The following is a 21,832-nucleotide window of genomic DNA, read 5'->3' as shown; positions in this document are numbered from 1 at the left end:
TGCAGGTGAGAGGAGGGTGTTAGCCAAGCTGACATCGATCATGGACAACCCCTCCCACCCCCTGCATGACACAGTGGGGGACCTTAGCAGCTCCTTTAGTAACAGACTGCTGCATCCAGTGTGTAAGAAGGAACGCAACTGTGGGTCCTTTATTCCATCAGATGCCAGATAATTCAACTCTAACACCACTTAACATAAGACTGTGTTCATGTTGTTGACAAATTACGCTTATAGCCATACATTTTGTGCAATATTATATATTTACTTTTACATTTTGTGCAATATTACATGTTATTTACTGTTATTTGTTTTGTATTTTTTATTCTTCTGTGCAATAGTAGTAACACTATTATTATTTTAATCTGAAGGCAGCTTGCATTGTTCTTTTTCCACAGCTATTGGGGCAAAACATGCTTTTTATTTTTATATATTTTCTACATATTTTATTTTTCTTTTATAAAGTCAAATTTTGTCTTGCTTGTATAATATTTACATATATATAGTCTACTTTTTATTTTGTATTTTGTTTTTTTTGTTGCTTTTTTTCCAATGTTGTCTACCTCTGCTGCTATTTTTCTTCCCACTGTTATCACATGCTGCTGTATTGCCCAAATATTCCCGGCTGGAAATAAATAAAGTTTTATCTTATCTTGGAAGACACAAGTCAATGGAGTAAGATGACAATAAAGATAATTTATAATGACAGATGATACAATTAAGGTGAAATCTTTGGCGCTTAGACTCAACAGGTATATTTTGTAATCGTGGGGCATCACCTGGAGTTGCAGCAAGATAGTTTCTCAAGTCTCTGTTGACTCATGACTGAAGATCTGCAAAGAATGGGTGGTAATGGGGAGGTGGTTTGCATAACTGCAGCAGGAAAGAATTAAAGAGAGCGATTCATCTTTAAAATGAGCAGCAAGATGATGGCGGTGATAATGGTGAGGGTGTGCCATTGTGCTATTGGATAGATATGACCAGCTGATGAGAAAAGCTGATATCTTAATTTACAGCCCCAGACAATGACGGCCTACATGAGAGGAGTGAATGCTGCATGGTAAGAGAAATAACCTACAGGCCTTCGCATGCAAAAGAATACTTCCACAAGAGCTTCATTTCAGTCAGGAGAGACAAGTGAATGAACAAAGAAGAATGGCTGATGGTCAGTGAAAGGGCTGAACAATAAATCAAATTATAATACAGCTCATTCTCTCCTATGAATGACATTCTGCAGATGTAAGGGAACATGATTATTTGATATAGACCCCCAGCAAAAATTCCTTCTCCCCTTCTTTAGCTTGGCCAGCAATGCTTGGGACGGTATGCCCTGCTTGCAATGGATAGGCTTAAGCCAGCAATGACTAATGGTCTGAAGAAGGCCTGAACAAGAAATAAAATTATACAAACCATTCTATCCTGCATCATATTCTCTTAATATAAGGAAACATAGTTTGCCATGTTTGCAATAAATAGCTTTAGCCATCAATGGTCAGCTCAGCAGTCACCCGAATAGTGAAAAAGTTGAGCTTAGCCAGCATGGCTAGTGTACAGGAGTGATAGAATAGAGCGATTATCATAGCAACGATAAGGCTTCGGCAATTAAGTCTTCATTACCTACCACTTCATTGTCAAATGATCATTCATAAGACATTGGAGACCTGAAATTCAGCCATCAATTGATTTGGAAAACAAAATAGGTCAGGAGTTAGTAACTAGAAAATTCCCTCTGGGAAATTTTGAAAGGGACACGGGGTGTGTTTAAGCCGACAAAATTATCTACGTTTTAAAGTTTGAATGAAGTCTCTAGGAGAAACTATGGCGAAGCAGCGGACAATTGAAAAAGGCTGCAATTTGAGAAAACAGCAGATATCAGGTAGTCAGTCCCTGATTAATGAACTGGTCCCAGCTGTGTTTCTGTGGCTTTCTCCTCTGCTTCATGTCTCTGTTAACATGTATTAATGAACTGAATCAATAAACATGAATGGAGCTAATGCTAACGGAGCTAACAGAGCTAACACTAACGGAGCTAACAGCTAACGGTGCGAATAGAGCAAACGGCGCTAACGCTAACAGAGCTAACTGTGCTAACAGAGCTAATAGAGCTAACAGCGTCAACAAGGGGGCGGGGGGATGGGGTTTTCATTATGCATTTGTCTGTGTGTGTGTGTGTTTATGTATCTGTCATTGTGTGTGACTGCGTATGTGTGTGTCTTCGTCTGTTTGTGTGTGTGTGTCTGCTTGAACTACACAAGCAGCCCAACCAGCTCCTACATGGAGATGTGTCTGGTATATGTGTGTGTGTGTGTGTGCGTGTGTGCGTGTGTAACTTCTGCCCCACCTGCTGATAATTACCTCTGCACCTCTTCACTCGTATTGTATGCAGTGAGATTTGGGTTCGGCGAACCTCCCGAACTAAATCCTCTGGTGAGAGAACCGTACCTCGTATCAGAGTGTACTATAGATCATCGGACTCCCGAGAACTTCCTGAGTCCGACCATCTCCTCGTTTTATTCCTGAGACAACAACTTTTTGTTTTATGGCGAGCTAAAGACAAGAGGCATTTCTGCTTTGCTCACAAAACAGCTCTGAATTTTAACATGGGACTTAATGGGAGAGCAGGAGGGAGCTGGCTGCACAAAAAGCCTCACTATTTAAATTCAGTAAGTCTCTCAGCTTTTTCGAGGACATCGCATGAAAGAGGACAAGTTTGTCTACAAACTGATCCCAAAATTATGCGTGTAGAGTGTAATTTGTGGCCGTAGCGATGAGAAAAAGAGAAGATTTTAGGATCGTTTTTAGACTCTGTGCCACTCTAGCACGCACTCTAGCGCGAACATTCCGCGCAATACACACCCATTATAATCTCAAAATTTCCCTCCAAACGATCACTGTCATTGAACAGTGACTGATCAAAAACTATAGGACCAATCAAAATGTGGATGAACACACCAATAGACCAGACTTGGGTCTACATTTTAAAGTTGAAATGAAGTCTCTCGGTGAATGTATGCCTGAGCTACAGATGTTTGAAAAACTCCAATTTCAATCTTGTTTTTTTCGCCCGTCCCATTCATTTCTTATGGGAAATTTATCGCAGTTTTTCGCGTCTTACGACGCGAAAAACTGCGATAAATTTGAGAAAAGTAATAGCACACGATCCCGAACAATACGCACGTTTTGATATATAATTTGCGAGGGTTTTCTCAAAGCTGCGGGGCGAGTTAAGGGATGAAAACTTGGAGGAGGATGAAAAATAACTAGAAAATTCCCTCTGGGAAATTTTGAAAGGGACACGGGGTGTGTTCGAGCCGACAAAATTATCTACGTTTTAAAGTTTGAATGAAGTCTCTAGGAGAAACTATGGCGAAGCAGCGGACAATTGAAAAAGGCTGAAATTTGAGGAAAGAGCAGGTATCAGAGGTAGTCAGTCCCTGATTAATGAACTGGTCCCAGCTGTGTTTCTGTGGCTTTCTCCTCTGCTTCATGTCTCTGTTAACATGAATTAATGAACTGAATCAATAAACTAAGCTAATGCTAACGGAGCTAACAGAGCTAACACGAACGGAGCTAACAGCTAACGGTGCGAATAGAGCTAACGGCGCTAACACTAACAGAGCTAACTGTGCTAACAGAGCTAATAGAGCTAACGGCGTTAACAAGGGGGCGGGGGGATGGGGTTTTCATTATGCATTTGTCTGTGTGTGTGTGTTTATGTATCTGTCATTGTGTGTGACTGCGTATGTGTGTGTCTTCGTCTGTTTGTGTGTGTGTGTCTGCTTGAACTACACAAGCAGCCCAACCTGCTCCTACATGGAGATGTGTATGGTATATGTGTGTCTGAATGTGTGTGTGTGTGTGTGTGTGCGTGCGTGTGTGCCTGTGTAACTTCTGCCCCACCTGCTGATAATTACCTCTGCACCTCTCCCACTGTTTACCTGTTCCTGTTCAGTTTTGACGTGCTGTTTTAATCACTTTTTAGCTGTTGGTTAGCCCTTTTTGTGTGTGTGTTTGTGTGACTACTGTCTCAACCTTTTTGCGAAACTGCTTTCTGAAGCTGAGTTTAACTGTTTGTTGGACGGAGATTGTTTTCAAACAATGCCCTTGTTTTGACTGAGCTCGTTAAGATAATCACTCTCAGGCTTGTTGTCCTGCAGATGTGTGTGCGTGGGTTATTGACTGGTGTGTGTGTAAATGACAGTTGCACCTGTTAAACTCTTCCCTTGAAAAGCGGCTTTTTCGCTGTCGGTTTCTTCCGAACAACTTGCGATTGTGTCAAAACCGTAGCTGCTATCAAAAAACCGATTACACTGTGAGATGCGGACAAGTCTGGGCCAGATGTACGTGTGTTTTATGTCCAGATATTCTTTAGAAAAATGACAAAATGGTCGACTTAAAAAGACTCTGCGACTCAGAGAACAGGAGTTTGTATTGTATGCAGTGAGATTTGGGTTCGGCGAACCTCCTGAACTAAATCCTCTGGTGAGAGAACCGTACCTCGTATCAGAGTGTACTATAGATCATCGGACTCCCGAGAACTTCCTGAGTCCGACCATCTCCTCGTTTTATTCCTGACACAACAACTTTTCGTTTTATGGCGATCTAAAGACAGGAGGCATTTCTGCTTTGCTCACAGCTCTGAATTTTAACATGGGACTTAATGGGAGAGCAGGAGGGAGCTGGCTGCACAAAAAGTCTCACTATTTAAATTCAGTAAGTCTCTCGGCTTTTTCGAGGACATCACACGGAAGAGGACAAGTTTGTCTACAAAAAGATCCAAAATTATGTGTCTCCTATTCACCGTTTGGATTTTACGGCAATTTTCGAAACACATTTCAGGCGATTTCTCACTGGCTGTCTCACTCTAACTTATGACATCACCCACTCTAGGGGGAGAGATTCTGAGCATTTTTTGAGAAACTTCATGGTCTTCAGATGGTCATAGCTCGAAAACCGTTAGAGATATCAAAAAATGTGCCGAGGTTCATTTTGAGCCGACAAAATTATGTACGTTTTAAAGTTGAAATGAAGTCTCTCGGTGAATGTATGCCTGAGCTACAGATGTTTGAAAAAGTCCAATTTCAAGCTTTTTTTGAGCCAGTGACTCGGGACGTTGCCCCGTGTCCCTAATAAGAAGAAGAAGAAGAAGAAGAAGAAGAAGAAACGCGCGGGATAGTAATAAGTGACTCGGGACGTTGCCCCGTGTCCCTAATAATAATAAGAAGACGAAACGTGCGGGATAGTAATAAGTGACTCGGGGCTATGCCCCGAGTCACTGGCTCCTGCAGCTATTTCATAGCTGTAGGAGCCAGTGACTCGGGACGTTGCCCCGTGTCCCTAATAAGAAGAAGAAACACGCGGGATAACAATAAGTGACTCGGGACGTTGCCCCGTGTCCCTAATAAGAAGAAGAAGAAGAAGAAACGCGCAGGATAGTAATTTCATAGCTGTAGGAGCCAGTGACTCGGGACGTTGCCCCGTGTCCCTAATTAGGAAGTGCACTAAATACTAGGTGTGACATAATACACAACCACCAACCGCCAGTCATATGCAAGCTTGCACGGTAACAAATTGTAGGAGCTTGACAAATTGCTGGAGGAAAACAGCTGTAGACAAATTTTGTCTTAATATTATTATTTATCTTGATTGAAGTATCTGCCGTTCTATTTGACAGCAAGTTCTGTTTTGAGACATTTGAAATTTTACATTAATTAACAGACCTCTGTGATTAAATCTTTGTCACTTTGTGAAGAGAGCCCCAACAAGCCCTGTGAGGAGTCACACCATTACTATGACAGGAACCTAGCTCTTCAACCACTCTTCCCTTTGGTCCGCCAACACGCAATGCTGCTATATTTCTAGAGGGGCACGCCGAACCAAATGTTGTCAGCTGTGGATAGGTCAGGACAACCATGAGCATAACAACACTTGCCAAAAGCACTGACATGCAGCAGGTAGCAGAATGCAGCAATGATTTTGCAATTATCAGATGTGATTACAATGAGCAAATAGCAGAATGTGATTATGATGTAGCAATTAGCAGAATGCAGTGACAATGTAGCCAATATCAGATGCAATTATGATGTAGCAAATAGCATATATTAGCAAAATCCAATGACAAATGTAACAATTACCAGCAGCAACTCATGTATGAAGCTAATTGCTTCATACTCGACATTACATTCTCGAATCCGGTGAATACAAACGCAAACGTATATGCCCACTGACCACATGACTGGATGGTAAAATTAGGGTACCTATTGGGCCTACAATGACCAGATTAATGCAATATGTCTGACAATCTGAATTAAAAATGTAGCCAACTTAAGTTAATTTAAACACAAGATACTTGTGCTCAAAAAGAGGATTCATTCTAAGTGAAGAACCTTGGACCCCTAATCTGCCTCTATACATGCCAAAGAGCAGTGATTCCTAACACGTCTCTGGGGGTCATTAGGTGGATACCTCCCTTCAACAGTGTATCGCCTACTTAGTCCCACTACACCTCCAGGAGCCCAGAGTCACCCCCCCTAGTGCCAGTTCACACTGTTCCTACACAATCCAAACAGCACTGCCACGTTCAACTGACCCAGGCCTGTTTAGAAGATGCTCCAGGTAGTGGCCAGTACCAATGCTACCATTTAGCTAATGCTAATGCTAACCACTAAGAAGAACAGAAGAAGACAATACAGTTCCGATGCTACCATTTAGCTAATGCTAAATGCTAACCGCTACCTGCTAAGAGGAACAGAAGAAGACAATAAAGCTAGATTCACCTATACTGTTAATGTTAATTGCTAGATGCCAATACTAACTGCTAAGATACTATCATACTACCACCGCTCTAGCTATTGTTAGCTGCTACAATGCTACCACAGGCCTAGATGCCACATGTAACTGCCAATTGCTGCACTACCATCTACCATCATCTACCCCTGCCTCTCACCAACTGCACCAATAAAAGCGGGGTGGGAATACAAACCCTGATTCAGGTCGGGGTAGAAAATAAAGAGGTAGAGTCAAAGATGAAAGTAGGGATTGGATAAAGACCCTTGTTCGGATAGGGGGTAGAAAGTGTAGAGGGTGCTGAGGGTGGAGGCCTAAACCACAGACTAGATTTAACAGCCTCTTCTAACATTTCCTTCAAGAAGCAACAAACCCTAACATATCCTTCAAGAAGCAAACAAAAAAGAACAAAACAAGCCAACTCTGTATCTTACAACGCAAACTCACCTAAACAGGCCACATGGTCCCAAACACGTCCTCTTCCTGGATCTCTTCCTATTGGGAGAGTGAGAAGATGGGGCGGGGAAAGCAGAGCAGAGGAGAGGTGTCTTGTTCAGACTTTAACCTCTTCTCCTGCCGGATTCGGCATGCATGTCCTCTGCTTTTCTCCCAAGTCGACCTGCATTTGCCAATCATCAGCCCCCACTAGGTAGCCACCTACCTGCCTTCTCCCTGACTTAGCAGCTCTATTTTTCTCCCCCTCTCGAACAAACTGCCGAAATCTTATAACGGATGCATTGTGGGTGGTCCATAGCAGAATGGTGATCCCGTAAGTTGGTCCCTGGTCTATCTTACGTAAATTAATTATTTATATGTATCACCATAGAATAAACACTGACTGCTACAATGAGTCGACTCTTGTGCAGTGTGTTGGGAACAGCAGCCGAGATGAAGTAGCAAGAAGTTAGACAAACACCACAGATGCTTGACAACGTGTCAACAGAATTGTTACAACCATTTGAGGAAACATGAAGGTTTGTGTGTTAGTTTGTATCCTGTAAAAATATCAACTGCAATATTCTACAACTGCTTTGATGAAACTAGAGAGAAGACAGCAGACTACTGAGACACAAAAACTCCCCAGCAATCTCTCGACTCAATATTCAAGTTGCTGACTGTTGCAACTGTTGTTTGTGATTTGCGATGTTTAGTGATTGAGTCAGGGTGTCTTGAGCTGCAGAGCTCCGATGACTGCGCTGTGAACCCTGTATTCCCCACAGCACTACGGATCAAAGGGGACGTGGTGGAGGAGGTGGAGGACTACAAATACCTTGGAGTGGTGATCAACAACAGACTGGACTGGAAATCCAACACAGAGACTGTGTACGAGAAGGGGATGAGCAGACTCTACTTCCTGAGGAAACTGAGATCCTTCAACGTGTGCAGTAAAATGTTGGAGATCTTCTACCAGTCTGTTGTTGCCAGCGCCATCTTCTTTGCTGTTGTTTGTTGGGGCAGCAGCATCAGAGCCAGCGACACCAACGGACTTGATAAGATCATCAAGAAGGCTGGCTCTGTACTTGGACTGTCGAAGAAATTCTTCTTGTAGATTTGAGAGTGCTAATTCTCTGAAGAATTACAAACACGGTGTGATGAATCAGATCTCTTTACTTCATGCAGCATGGAGAGAAGACTAGTCCACAGTGCTCTCTGCCAGACTTTCAGAGCATTCACTTTATATCGTGATGGATCAAATAAGGCAAGTTGCTAGACTCATAAAATGCAAATGACAAGATTGACCAGTTCCTGGAAGGCTTCCTCAGTCAACCATGGCCCTAGTGTTGTTATAGATGTTATCTGTCAGTTGGCCTTCAGTGATCTTCCCCTCACAAATAAACAGCTCTGGTACAAAGAGCCATAAAAAGAGTCTTACAAAGGTTTAACCTTATCAACTATTGTGTAAAAAGATCCTCAAAGAGTCTGCAAAGAATTAATCCCTCACAGGACTCAGACTTGAGTCTTTTGAGACTGTGGTGGAGAGGAGGACGCTGAATAAACTGCTGTCCATCATGGACAATGATCAGCACCCTCTCCATCACACAGTGGACAGACAGCGGAGCACCTTCTCCCACAGGCTGCTACAGCTCCGCTGTCGAAGGGACAGATACAGGAAATCTTTCCTGCCACATGCCATTACACTGTACAATAACAGCTAAAAAATAAAGAAATAAAAAAAAATAAAAATCTAATAAAAATCTAATAATAATAATACAATACTTCTTACCTTCTTACTTCTTTGCTTTTGATATTTTATTATTATGTATATAATTTATTACTGCTTGCTATTTCGATATTTTATTATATATACTTTGTTCCTACAGTCATGGTTTTCACTTATTTTCACTGTGTGTAATGCTGCTGCTGCACTGCAATTTCCCAGCTTGGGATAAATAAAGTCTATCTATCTATCTATCTATCTATCTATCTATCTATCTATCTATCTATCTATCTATCTATCAGAGCAGGAAATTATTTGGCAACCCCTGATGAGCATGACCAGTATTTAAGTGTCTGAAGACCAGTTGGGGTGTTTGTTTGGGAATATAGAGACTGATTTGAGATACTGCACATGATAAGCTCACAAGTTAACACCAGTAATCAGTTGTTTGGCCAGAGACTGTATGCCGCTGATCACTGTGTTGTGTGATTTGCACTGAAATGACCACAGCATGAACGCGTGCATAATGGCAGCAGCAAGGTGATAAGCTAAGGTGAAGGTTTGTCACTGTGCTACAGGCCCAAGCATGCAAAGAAATAGACGTCCTCACTGAACTTTTTTGGTGGGGTAACACTTTATTAAAAATGCTCAGTAAAAGAAATTGACTAAGAGGTCCAGTTTGGGTACAACTACAATAGACAAATGACAAAATTAATATCTAAAAAGAACAAGCGGCACATAAATAAGGAATAATTTGAACAAGATATTTGTGGTACACCTCTTTAATCAGCTACTTACAAGGACATACAGTAAACACGTTTATTGCTTCTGTTCTTCACAGATCATCAACCTATTTGTGGCTGTCATCATGGATAACTTCGACTACTTGACACGTGATTGGTCCATCCTTGGCCCCCAGCACTTGGATGAGTTCAAGAAAATCTGGGCAGAATATGATCCTGAGGCCACGTAAGTGTTTGTGTGTATGTATCTGGTTTTAAGAAGAACAAATGCCAAATTATCTCCAAACACAAACTGATGAAAGAGACTTTTTTCTCAGTCATGCAATTCCAGGATGAATAGATATTGATGTAAGTTAGCAAAGAGACTTCAAGGATGAAGAGATGCACTGGTTGGTTTAGCAAATGTGTGATACAGTCCCGCATTGAGCTACGTATAAATCAAAATTATCTTAATTTCAATTGGATATTGACTCTAAGAGTGCTCACAGCAAACAAATGACAGCTAACCTTTCGCGTATGTTCGTGTCTTTCTCTAATTTAACAGTTGTCTGACAATGAAACGTGGCCGACTGGCTCACAGTGGTGAGTTGTGACAGTAAATGGTTATTAGAGTGTGATGGTCAAAGGGGTTACATGTTCAAACATGAGCATGTAGAAGTTAAGGAGTTCCGTATCTTGCTGCTCGGTGTGTCAGAACACTGATGTGGAGGATCTGGTTGTGAGAAGGGTGCCATTGTCACTTCCGTGTTGGTGGCCAGCAGTCCTGCGCTTCTTAGATAGTGCTGTGGAGGATTGCTCCTGGATTGTCTACTCTTTCAGTTTAAGGGGACTTTTCCCTACATGTCCATATACTGGTCTGGTTGGTTTGGACTATGTTTTGATAATAAAACATTAACTTAAAAGCTGAATGTACGCAAATATTTGAGTGGACACATCTAATGTCTGCAGATCTTGGCTTGCTCTTGAATTTAAATGGTAAATACTGTTAGCCCAGTCCTGCTGACACATGCAAACACATAAGCCATGGCAGGATTTTTCACTTGTCTTTGTAGTAGTGACCTGTAAGGTGTGTGTTTAGGACCCAAGTGCAGTTCCACCAGTACACAGAGATTGTTTGTACTGACTTTAATCTCAGACTCTGCAGAGTCAGATAAGCAACACAATTCAAAGTTAAATTTGGAAATAAAATCTCTCAATATATTCAGTGCTGCAAAGCACCAAATGAGCAGAGGAGTGAGTGTGTGAGAGCAGTTTAAATACCAGGCTAAATGAGAATGAGGATCAGGTGAGTGGACAGGTGTGCATGGCTGGCTCAGCAATGGCAGCAGGTAAGAGACTGATGGCACTGTGACAGTAACCGATTAATATATTTAGAGAGAGCTTTGGCCCAGGTGGAAAGGATCAATAGGATAAAATATCCTCCGTTGTTTATTGACTAAGTTAAAGGGATAGTTCGGCATTTAACACATTAATCTGTATGGCATCAACATCTACAGTCTTGTGCTCTCACACTGACTTCGCCCCCAAAGTGTCCTCTGAGCCGAGATCTGGCCAGTTGTGGTCAGTGCGGAAGTAGTTCCGGTAGGTTTCCTAGGGCCAGATAAGGCACACGTTTTTCCTCTCAAAACAGCACTCATTCGAATCAGTGATTTATTTGCATAACAAAAGACGTCAACCACAAAACGTCACACCTCGTAATCGTTTGGGTCTAACTTTATCCCAATTGCGATCAATGCGCGCAGGAGCCACTATAAGTGACAGGTAGCTAAGCCAGGTGTTTCATTCACAGTTTAGCGTTTGGAAAGCTAGTTACACCATGTCTGACTACAGCAGCGACGAAGAATATGATTTCAGCACACAACCAGAAGGATATCTGTATGAACCCGAATATATGGATGCAGAACTCTATCAGATGGAGGTAGAACGGGCAGAGAGAGAGAGAGAGATGGCGAGCAGAGATGTGGAACGTGAAATCGGGGCCGCAGCTGCGAGACCTCGAGTGACTGATACAAGGTGGTGTACGTGCAACAAGTGCGAAGTTATGCAGACCGAGGTTGAGTGCTACTGTTGCCATGAATGGGACCTCGTAATGCCTCGCATGCAGGACCTTTCCATTGACGAGGAGGCTGGCGCATCAGCAGCTGTCTGCATCACCAATAACAACGACTTGCCTGCAATCCTGAATGCTGGTGTCCTCGAGACTTTTTTCCACATCCCGAAAATAAACTGGAAAAAGCGCCCCAAACCTGCTGGACCCGATGGCCAGTTGTCTGCAGAGTGAGTTTTTGTCTACATGCTGTTATTTTGATGCTATTGCCTTATACCCTACAGTAGGCCTACAAGTGCTCAATTGTAGCCTACACCGAGTTGTATAACGTAGAAGTACTCTTACAAATGTTATTACAACACCAGCAGCTTGGTATTGTAGTTGTAACAACGTGATAGTATGGGTGTTGTCAATAAAATAGTAAGATAACTTCTACTTTTTACAAAGCTGCTTGCTTCTATGGCGTTATATTGTATTAGTCTGAGCCATGCAGTAGGCTAGTGCGACCTACAGTCATCACATCCAACATTGAATGAATCTAATTATAGTTTTATACATACCATGTCATGGGTGGCACTTATAAATATAAATACATAATGTAGTGCATCCCTAAAGTAATTTATGTTCATTTCATCATCATACTTGAAGCAAAATTTACTTCTGAGCATCACTGTGTCTCAATATCAGCCTACTCATGAATGCCCTTCAATCATAAAGCAAGGCCTACCTTATGCATATTATGTCAAGAGAGCTCTAAGGGTTATGTCGCCGTGGCCCAAAGTGTACTCATAAAGGACATTTTCTCTGAGATGTATAAAAACACATAAGGATACCTATTTCACAGTAGCCTGAAATGCTGGTGCATAAATAAAGATACCTTCCTGACAAACTGCTGTGTTGTCAATTAAACAAAATGTGTTTATATACAACCATAATAACTATGCAGTTTACTCAATGTTGACACACTTCATATATCTAATGTGCATAAACTTATTTTCTGTTTGCATTTCAGACAGTACAGGCTGGTCGCCTATCGCATCATAATGGAATGGGCTCTGAAAGGACAGACGCTTGGTCCTGGCAACAGAAGAGTTCTTCCCTCCTGCGTGGTGGCGCTAATAAGAAGAACATATCCATCACCAAGTGGACAATATGCTGGTTTCAAAGAGTCAAATGATGCACTGCAATTGTTTTAGAATTTTAAAAATCAAAAGCTTTACTGTGAATTTCTTTTTGACGTGCAATTTTCTAAAAATACAAAACGAATGTAAAGACACAAATGTAAATAAACAATGTAAATAAACACACTTCTATGACAATATATGTATATACAGTCTCAGTCATCTTTCTCAGTGGCAGGTGTCTCATGAAAGCGTGATTTGTGTGCTGAAACCAATTCAGCCTTGTTTGGCTTTGGTGTTGGGGCAATGTTGGCTGGTCTGATGACTGGAGGATGTATGTGGAAAGCTGGGTCTCCGAGCTTCACATTGGTGTCAAGCCGTCGTTGGATGACCTTCTCCACCAAATCTTTCCAGAACTCCTGTGTTGTTGGCTCATACAGTCTTCTTGCAACCCACTGATTTGACTGCCGTGAATGGAAGACATTATATCTCTCTTGTCCTAGGAAAAAGGAAATGGGGGGGGGGGACACACAAGATAGGATGGTGTATGATCATTATATATGAAACTCAATATGGTAATGTGTGTCCTGTGATGCTGTGCGAATGCTATTTATGAGCTTACAAATAGGTATCTCTAAAATAGAAAGGCAAACTAAGATGTAATTCATTTGTATAACATTTTTTACATTTCCTGGGAAAAAAACAGTTATATAGAGTTTTCAAAATGTTGCTTTTATCAGTTTTAGGAGATGTGTGTGTGTGTGTCTATGTGTGTGCATCTGTTTGTACACTTACCAGATTGAGTACGGTCATGCTGACGCCCAACATTGTGATTGTGGTCAATGATGCTGAGTTGAAGCCTCGCCTGCATCGTGACATAGGTGAAATGGCGCCTCTTCTCTGCGTATTTCAGCATTTCATTTCAGCCTACCAAATTTTAAAAAGTGACAATCTGAAAATAAAATCTGTGGAATTTTTAGCTCAAACATATGCTGGGTGCTGCCGTTATTTCTCCAGTCTAGAATCTGACAAGGGTAGCTTTATCTTCATTATGCTAGCCAACGCCGTCATGGACTTCTCGTACACGCATTGAAACCATGCACATTCCACGTAGTAATTAGTTTCTGACCATTGTAATAACAGTGTAGCCAACATATTATGTATGTGAAATATCATTGGTGACATGACACCCACAGATGAATATGTTTCACTCACTGAGATAGAATATATCTCAGTGCTTGCACTCGCATAGCCCGCGGTGCATCACCAGAAGACTATACACGGATGCTATAGAAAATATGTGGTACAATTTTGTTTACCTGGGGTGCAGGTACAGCAGTGCTCTTCAAAATACGTCTCTTTGTCTGTCCTTCTGGAAGATAGTCGCCCTCGCTGAAGTGGTCACTGCACACGCGAAGCTTTCTCATCTTCGGTAGTTGGGTGTGCTCCACGTTCAAGCCCAGAGAAAGTAGCCAAAGTCTCCTCAAAGCTACATTCGTCAAAGGGAATCGGTGGAATGTTTGAGGAGACCCACTCTCATCTTTGTTGGTACAGCCTGGATAGGCACAAGTGCGCACCATGTCTCTATCTCGTTTTTCCAAATAAAGAATAGCCGGTGGACTTCTTCTCTCTCTCCTTCTCCTAGCTCTAAAACTAGCTTGTTTGCGTTGCGTCGTCTGCACTCTGTAAACACCATCGAACACTGACGAGAGATCAGTTGGCTCGCACACAACGGTTAGCACTGACAGCGCGCACTGATCGCAATTGGGATAAAGTTAGACCCAAACGATTACGAGGTGTGACGTTTTGTGGTTGACGTCTTTTGTTATGCAAATAAATCACTGATTCGAATGAGTGCTGTTTTGAGAGGAAAAACGTGTGCCTTATCTGGCCCTAGGAAACCTACCGGAACTACTTCCGCACTGACCACAACTGGCCAGATCTCGGCTCAGAGGACACTTTGGGGGCGAAGTCAGTGTGAGAGCACGAGACTGTAGATGTTGATGCCATACAGATTAATGTGTTAAATGCCGAACTATCCCTTTCATACATTAACTAGCAAATCCAGATTTTTGGTTGTGTTTACTAAGCGTGTCTCTCTTCGTTAAACAAATGGAATAGCAAAAAAGTGTATGTTGAGATCATTTTCTTAATTTGAGAAAGATCCTCTTTCTGGATTTGTGTGAGTATAAAATCCTTTGTTTTTTATTATTTTTTACAGAGGGCGTATTAAGCACCTTGATGTGGTAACACTCCTACGGAGAATACCTCCTCCTCTGGGTTTTGGAAAGTTCTGTCCTCATCGTATCGCCTGCAAGGTGAGGAAATGTTCAGCCTGATGTCTCCTGTCACATGGCAATCCTAAAGTAACCTAGTATTTTGCTCTTCTGTCAGGTAACAAGTTCTAACTAGCCTTTATGTTGTCCAGGTTCCAGGTCAGTTCAGTTCTGTTTGTAGTGAATTGTCAACTATCAATTCACCTCAGAATCTGGCCGATTACCACAACGTCATGGTCTAAACATGCAGTGATGACACTGTCTCATGTTCCTGAACACACAAACATACACACGGGACATACAGGACCCCCAGCCTGTGTTCATCCAGGACATCTAGCTTTACTCAGTGTGGCCTCTTTTCCAGGTCACTGTGACATGGAAAATAGAATAAGAGAATATATACACCTGAGTAAAATGATAACTAATACTTACTTTCACATTGGCCAGGGTTGTGAGAGATTTTGAGATGAAAGATGTAACTTTAAAATGCCACCAATCTGGAGTATTAAGGCAATATTTATTTATTCATTTTTAAATTTGCAGCCCAATAAAAGCAACATCATTTTGGTAGAGCTTAGCCACCCTGTTGTATATGCCTCTTTAGTAGTTTTATACATACTCAAGGCCACTTGAGGTTTATCAATACATTTTTAAAAAGATGTAGGAATATAGAGTGGGTTACTGGTACATGGCACATACTGGTACAACATGAATTTGGGGAGCATTCACTTTGAGAGAGTTGAATCCATGAAATAAAATTATGAACATACTCATTTTTTTAAAGCATATTACAGATATTTGTAAATGAATGTTGTCCCTAAATGAAACTGGTTTGGTTCTGATCACGGCATGCATTGTCGTTTCTAGACATAAGGCGAGAGCTTTGGCTGAGACCTTCACTTCACCGTTGTTTTGTATAGCACCCATGTTTCACTGTAATTCACAGTATGTTACTTGATCGGTGATCTGTAATGCATTCTGATGCTAGTTTTTTTGTACATTTATTTGCTTGTTCTTCCCTGTTTTATGTTTGCAGATCCTGCTGTGCAAGCATGCATGCTCACACACACACACACATACACCCTCCCCGTCTAGCACCACAGTCTATGGACTGATAACTGAAATAAAATGAAAATTCAAGACTTCAGAATAGAAGACATAATTGCATCCAGAATTCTCCCAGATTAAACTGACATCATCAAAGGGAGACACTCAGGTAGCAACACATGCAGACTTTTTAATTTAATGGATTATTCATCAGGACAACAAGCAGGAACCATCATAGCCACCTTAGATGCAGAAAAGTCTTTGTCAAAGTGAACTGGTCATTCTTCATTACTAAATTTGAAAGATTTGGCTTCAGGGAATCAAGATTCTGTACCTCTTACCTACCGACAATTTGAGCACACCCACATTAATGGTAGTATCTGCTCTTCCATGGAAAACCACATGCATACATGCACATGCACGTATACATGCATACATGCTTACACATATGCACAAATATGCATAAATACATTCATACGAGACAAACATACATTCAGGCATACGTTCTTGCAGGCATGGGCGACTGTGGTACAGCAGTTGTCTACTTATCAGAAGGTTGGTGGTTCGATCCCTGGCCTCGGCAGTCTACATGTCTAAGTATCCTTGGGCAAGATACTGAAACCCAAGCTCGTGTTGTAAAGCGCTTTGAGCGGCCGGCAGCCTAGCTCTGTATAAATACAGTCTGTTTACCATATGCATGCATACATACAAGCATTTTTACAGTACATATGTGCATTCATACAAGAGAGGAAAAGAAAAAAGGAGAGAAAAGTGGTAAAGGAAATTATTAAATTAATAATGACAACAGCAATGATTTTGTTGCATTTATCTGCAGTAATATATCTACTGTTTGCATGGGGTACAAACAGCATTGAAAGGTGCAAACAAGAACAATGCGATTGTACAAATAGGTAACAACAAAAATAATTAAAAAAAAATAAAAATAAGGTATCCTATGTACAATGAAATTAAGAAAAGACTAGAAAAAGTGTTTTGCTGAGCAATAATATATATAACTGTGGCAAAGGGTATATATATACCTTCTAGTGCAAGAGGAGTGGATTAGAGCTGTTCACAATCACAGAAGAGGTAGATGTGGTTGATAAAGTGACACTGATTCCAGATATAAGCATATACAGAGGTTATTGCACATAATAACTATACAATAGAGTTGTACCATCTGACAGCTGTGGGAATGAAGGACCTGCGGTAGTGCTCCTTCCTGCACTGAGGGTGCCTCAGTATGCCACTGAAAGAGCTGCTGAGCTCCTCTACAGTCCGGTGCAGTAGGTGAGAGCTGTTGTCCATGATGGCTGTGAGCTTGTCTAACAGGCTCCTCTCACCCACCTCCTCCACAGAGTCCAGTGGGCAGCCCAGAACAGAGCTGGCCCTCTTGACCAGCTTGTTTAGTCTCTTCCTGTCCCGCCCTGTGCTGCCCAGGGCCCAGCAGACGACAGCGTAGAGGATAGCAGAGGCTACCACAGAGTCATAAAAAGTCTTGAGCTTCACACTCCAAAGGACCTCAGTCTCCTCAGAAGGTGGATACGACTCTGGCCCCTCTCGTACAGGGCATCAGTGTTGTGGGACCAATCCAGTTTATTGTTGAGGTGAACACCCAGTTACTGTCCACTGTCTCAATGTCCTCCCCCTGGATGTTCACCGGTGAGTGTGGTAGTGTCCTCCTCCTGATGTCAACCACCTTACTGTCTTACTGGTGTTTCAGCACAGGCGGTTGCGCTCACAGCAGTCCACAAAGTCCATGATGACCGGTACTCCAGCTCGTTCCCCTCTGACACACAGCTCACGATGGTGGAGTCATCAGAGAACTTCTGAAAATGGCAGCTGTCCGTGTTGTAGGTGAAGTCCGAGGTGTAGATGGTGAAGAGGGAAGATTAGGGGAGGGTGCCCTGGGGTGCTTCAGTACTGCAGACTACCACCTCTGACTCACAGCCACGAATTCACATGTACTGTGGACAGTCAGTGAGGTAGTCTGAAGTGGCTGAGGAGGAGCCTCTCCATGGTCTTCATGAGGTGGGAGGTCAGGACGACAAGTTTAGTGGGCCGGTTCCTTGGCATGCGTTCTTTTAGGACCTGGGAACACACAGGGCATCTTCCACAGGGCAGGGACCTTCTCCAGGCTGCGTGATTGAAGTCTAATCAGCAGCAGGGCTCCACGCTGTGGAGCCGCTCACATGCAGCCGAGGCCTCCACTGAAGAAGGAATGTACACGCAAAACACAATCACGTGCAAAAACTCCCTCGGTAGATAGTACAGCTGCATGGCCACAACAAGCAGCTCATGGTTCTGTGTGCACAGCTGTTCCTTCATGTACAGGTTGCACCAGTGCTCATTCACATACACCGCCAGCCCCCCTCTTTTCTTCTTAATGCTCCGCTTCACTCCGGTCCGCGTGCGTGAGTGTGAATCCGTCCAGGGAAACCACAGAGTCTGGTAGAAGTCCATTTAGCCATATCTTCAACAAACACATAAGGCTGCACTCCCAGTACTCCCTCTGCTGCCAGGTTAGCATAGCCAGTTCCTTCATCTTGTTAGAGATGGAGCGGATGTGTCCCATGATCACAGAAGGAATATAATCCTCTGCTTCTTTCGTCCACCTCCGCAGCGTCTCCTTTTCCTTCGTATCTCTGTGGGGACAATGGGCTTGTCCGTGTCCAGCAAAGAAGGGCCGCACAGATTAAGGCGTTCAGATATGTGGCCAAATAAAAGTGTAATAAAGTGGGTTTCCAACATGCACAATTGCACAGTTAGGGTAACCACATGTTCTGAATGCTTGCCTGATGTGTTTTTGTTGCTTCTCCTTGCCTTCTGTCCTTGTGGGCACATTCTGGGCTCGATGGTGTAGGGCTTTGATAATCCCCAGTTTATGTTCCAGTGGATGGTGAAAATCAACAAGCAAATACTTATCTCTGTGTGTGGGTTTTCTGTGTACTTCCATGTTGAGGCTGTACCGTCTGTACCCCAGGAAAGCCACTCCTTGCATTTATGGACCCCTGAAGATCCACAAGGAAGGAGCCCTGCTCAGACCCATCATCAGCTGCATCAACTCGCTTACTTACAACATTGCCAAACATCTAGCCAACATCCTAGCTCCTTTGGTTGGCGACACTTCACACACACAGCTGGGGACTACCCTGAGGCAGGCAAGAAGACACAAAACAAGGAAGGCAGTAAAGGAGCAGAACAAAATGAGCAACTCACAGATTGGGGACAGACTGTTTCCACTTCTCACAATAATAATAATAATAAAAATAATAATATCATCTTTATTTGTATGGCACTTTTCATACAAAAGGAAATGTAGCACAAAGTGCTTTACAATCAAAGATAGAAATAAATAAGTAAAAATAAAGACACAGTCACCACTCCTGTTACATCTTGATGAACTAAGTACTGAGGAAATGCCATCTTGAATTAAAAAGAAATGAAATGAGGAAACTCAGGAGATAAATTTGAAATGTTCAAACAATAAAAACAGAAAGAACCGAACAAATGAATTATATATATAAAATAGAATAAAATAAGATAAAGAACCTAAAATGGATTAAATGAAAAAATTAGTTCAAGGCTGGTGTCACAGCTCATTTATCCATTCCCGATGTCCAGATTCAGGGCCCTTGCCGTTGTCACGACTGTGGCCTGAGATCGTTTCAGCTCCCTCTGCACTGTCTACAACTGCACTGTTTTGTCCCGAGACATAACCCTCTTCTTCTCATTAGATAGGGCTTTCAGTTCAGGGGACACCCAGGGTTTGTTGTTTGGAAGACACCACAGTTTCCTAGCAGGCACAGTGTCCCTCGAGTCCTTCCAATCTTCTTATATCCTGCCAGGCTTTTATTGTTGAATTTAGAATCATATTGTCACCAATAAAAGTTTTCATCTTGCTTTGATAGTACCTTTTCTTGTCTGCAAATTCTAAAATAAGACAATTTAAATTTCTGCATTATCCTGTGTGTGTTGTCATTGTATTTTCTTTCTACAGAGGTTGGTGTCCATGAACATGCCTCTCAACAGTGATGGAACAGTCACCTTTAACGCCACACTGTTTGCCCTGGTTAGAACTGCGCTGAAAATAAAGACAGAAGGTTTGTGTTGTGTTGTATGTGTATCGTAAAGTTATGTTAGTAATTTATATTGAATATGGGTTGAAAATTTTTGAAATTATTTTCCTAACAGTGGTCTATAGTGGTTTCAGATTAAATGAACAAATACAAAACAAACAAAAATGAGCGTTGAGATTAAAATTAGTTTTTAATACAGTTCACTACGCGGCTTCAACATTTATAATAATAAAAAGAAAGACAAGTTGGCATAACAGAGACATCTCAAACAATGTCAACTTTGCATTTAATATGACATTACTGACCAAATGACACTGAATGACAACAGCCGTAAACATGAATAAATTCTCATCCCTGTTCATGATCGGTGGCATGTCACGTTATGATCGTGTCTTGTCAGTCTTATGCACACCCCTTCAAATAGAATGTTAATAAAAAGGCTCTGATCACATGGGAACTCAAATGACATAACATTATTTATTTATTTATTTTTTGGAGAAACTTTACCAAATTTACCTGAGATGTTTTGGTTCACATACGAAATGTCCATTTTCACATATGGAAGTTTGCATTCAAAATATGTCTTATTGTCTTTCATCACATACAGGTGAACTCCATTTAACTAATAAAGTGATTTCGAAAAACCAACCAACTGCACTAGTGATTTTAGATGTGTCCTGTTAAAGGCAGTAATTACTTAATCAAACATTTTTAGGTTTCCAATAATAATAATAATAATAATAATAATCACCATTATAATAATAACCACCAGACCTCCAGTTGCCAGACAGGTTCAAGTCACTACTCAGGTAACAAAAACTATATGAACTAATTCCTTGGTGCCACTGTAACAGCAACTTTCATAGACTACATAATGTTTATCAAAAATAAGTCATTTAATTCGTTTTTTTTTTTTTTTGGGTCAGCATCAGGAAGACTAGTGACCACTTATGGAATCTAATGGTGATCCAATAAAGAATAAAGACAATGTATGTACAGTGTAAATAATGTAATATTAATAAATTATTCATTCAACTATTCAACCTAACCCATATCCTACTCATACAAAAGGGGAGACATGGCATTTAATGGTCAATATTTCAACCTGCTAATTTTAAAGATTAACATTTATACAGATGTCACACTCATGTTATTTTAGTTAATTATGCTGACAAGAGTGTGTGTTTTTATATTTTTAAGAGTCAGAGAAAGTTTGTGGTATCAAGGAAATGCTACTGCTACTACTTTGTCTAATGAACATTGATGACTCTGACAAAGAAGATTATTATTATTATTATGTATTATTAAACTGTGTCTGATACATGACTTTAAACTGTGTTAATGGATGATTGGTTTAACCATCATTCCAAATGTGTATTATTGAATTAGATTGGTACTTAATTGATTCCCAAAGGGAAATTACAGTGTATAACTGTATAACTACAACAATATAACTGTGTCCATATACTGCACAGGTCCACCAGAAAGTGATTCCCAAAGAGTTCATTCCCCACGCTGTGATCTGGCCACAGTTAATGACATTTAATTTTTTTTCTTCTTTACTTCACTTTCCATATT

General features: G+C 41.5%; 1 protein-coding gene across 1 annotated transcript in view; it reads left to right on the top strand.

Moving 5' to 3' along the window:
* Window positions 1–21,832, top strand: part of LOC121618708 (dihydropyridine-sensitive L-type skeletal muscle calcium channel subunit alpha-1-like) — a 168,948-nt gene that overhangs the window by 133,655 nt on the left and 13,461 nt on the right. The window contains exons 35-37 of the mRNA XM_041954272.1: window positions 9,783–9,910; window positions 15,074–15,170; window positions 20,176–20,278. Of these exons, the coding sequence (XP_041810206.1) occupies window positions 9,783–9,910; window positions 15,074–15,170; window positions 20,176–20,278 (328 nt within the window). The remainder of the gene's footprint in view (window positions 1–9,782; window positions 9,911–15,073; window positions 15,171–20,175; window positions 20,279–21,832) is intronic.

This window comes from Chelmon rostratus, chromosome 2 (genome assembly GCF_017976325.1).
Source record: "Chelmon rostratus isolate fCheRos1 chromosome 2, fCheRos1.pri, whole genome shotgun sequence".
NCBI lineage: Eukaryota > Metazoa > Chordata > Actinopteri > Chaetodontiformes > Chaetodontidae > Chelmon > Chelmon rostratus.
This window is presented reverse-complemented; position numbering and strand designations above follow the sequence as displayed.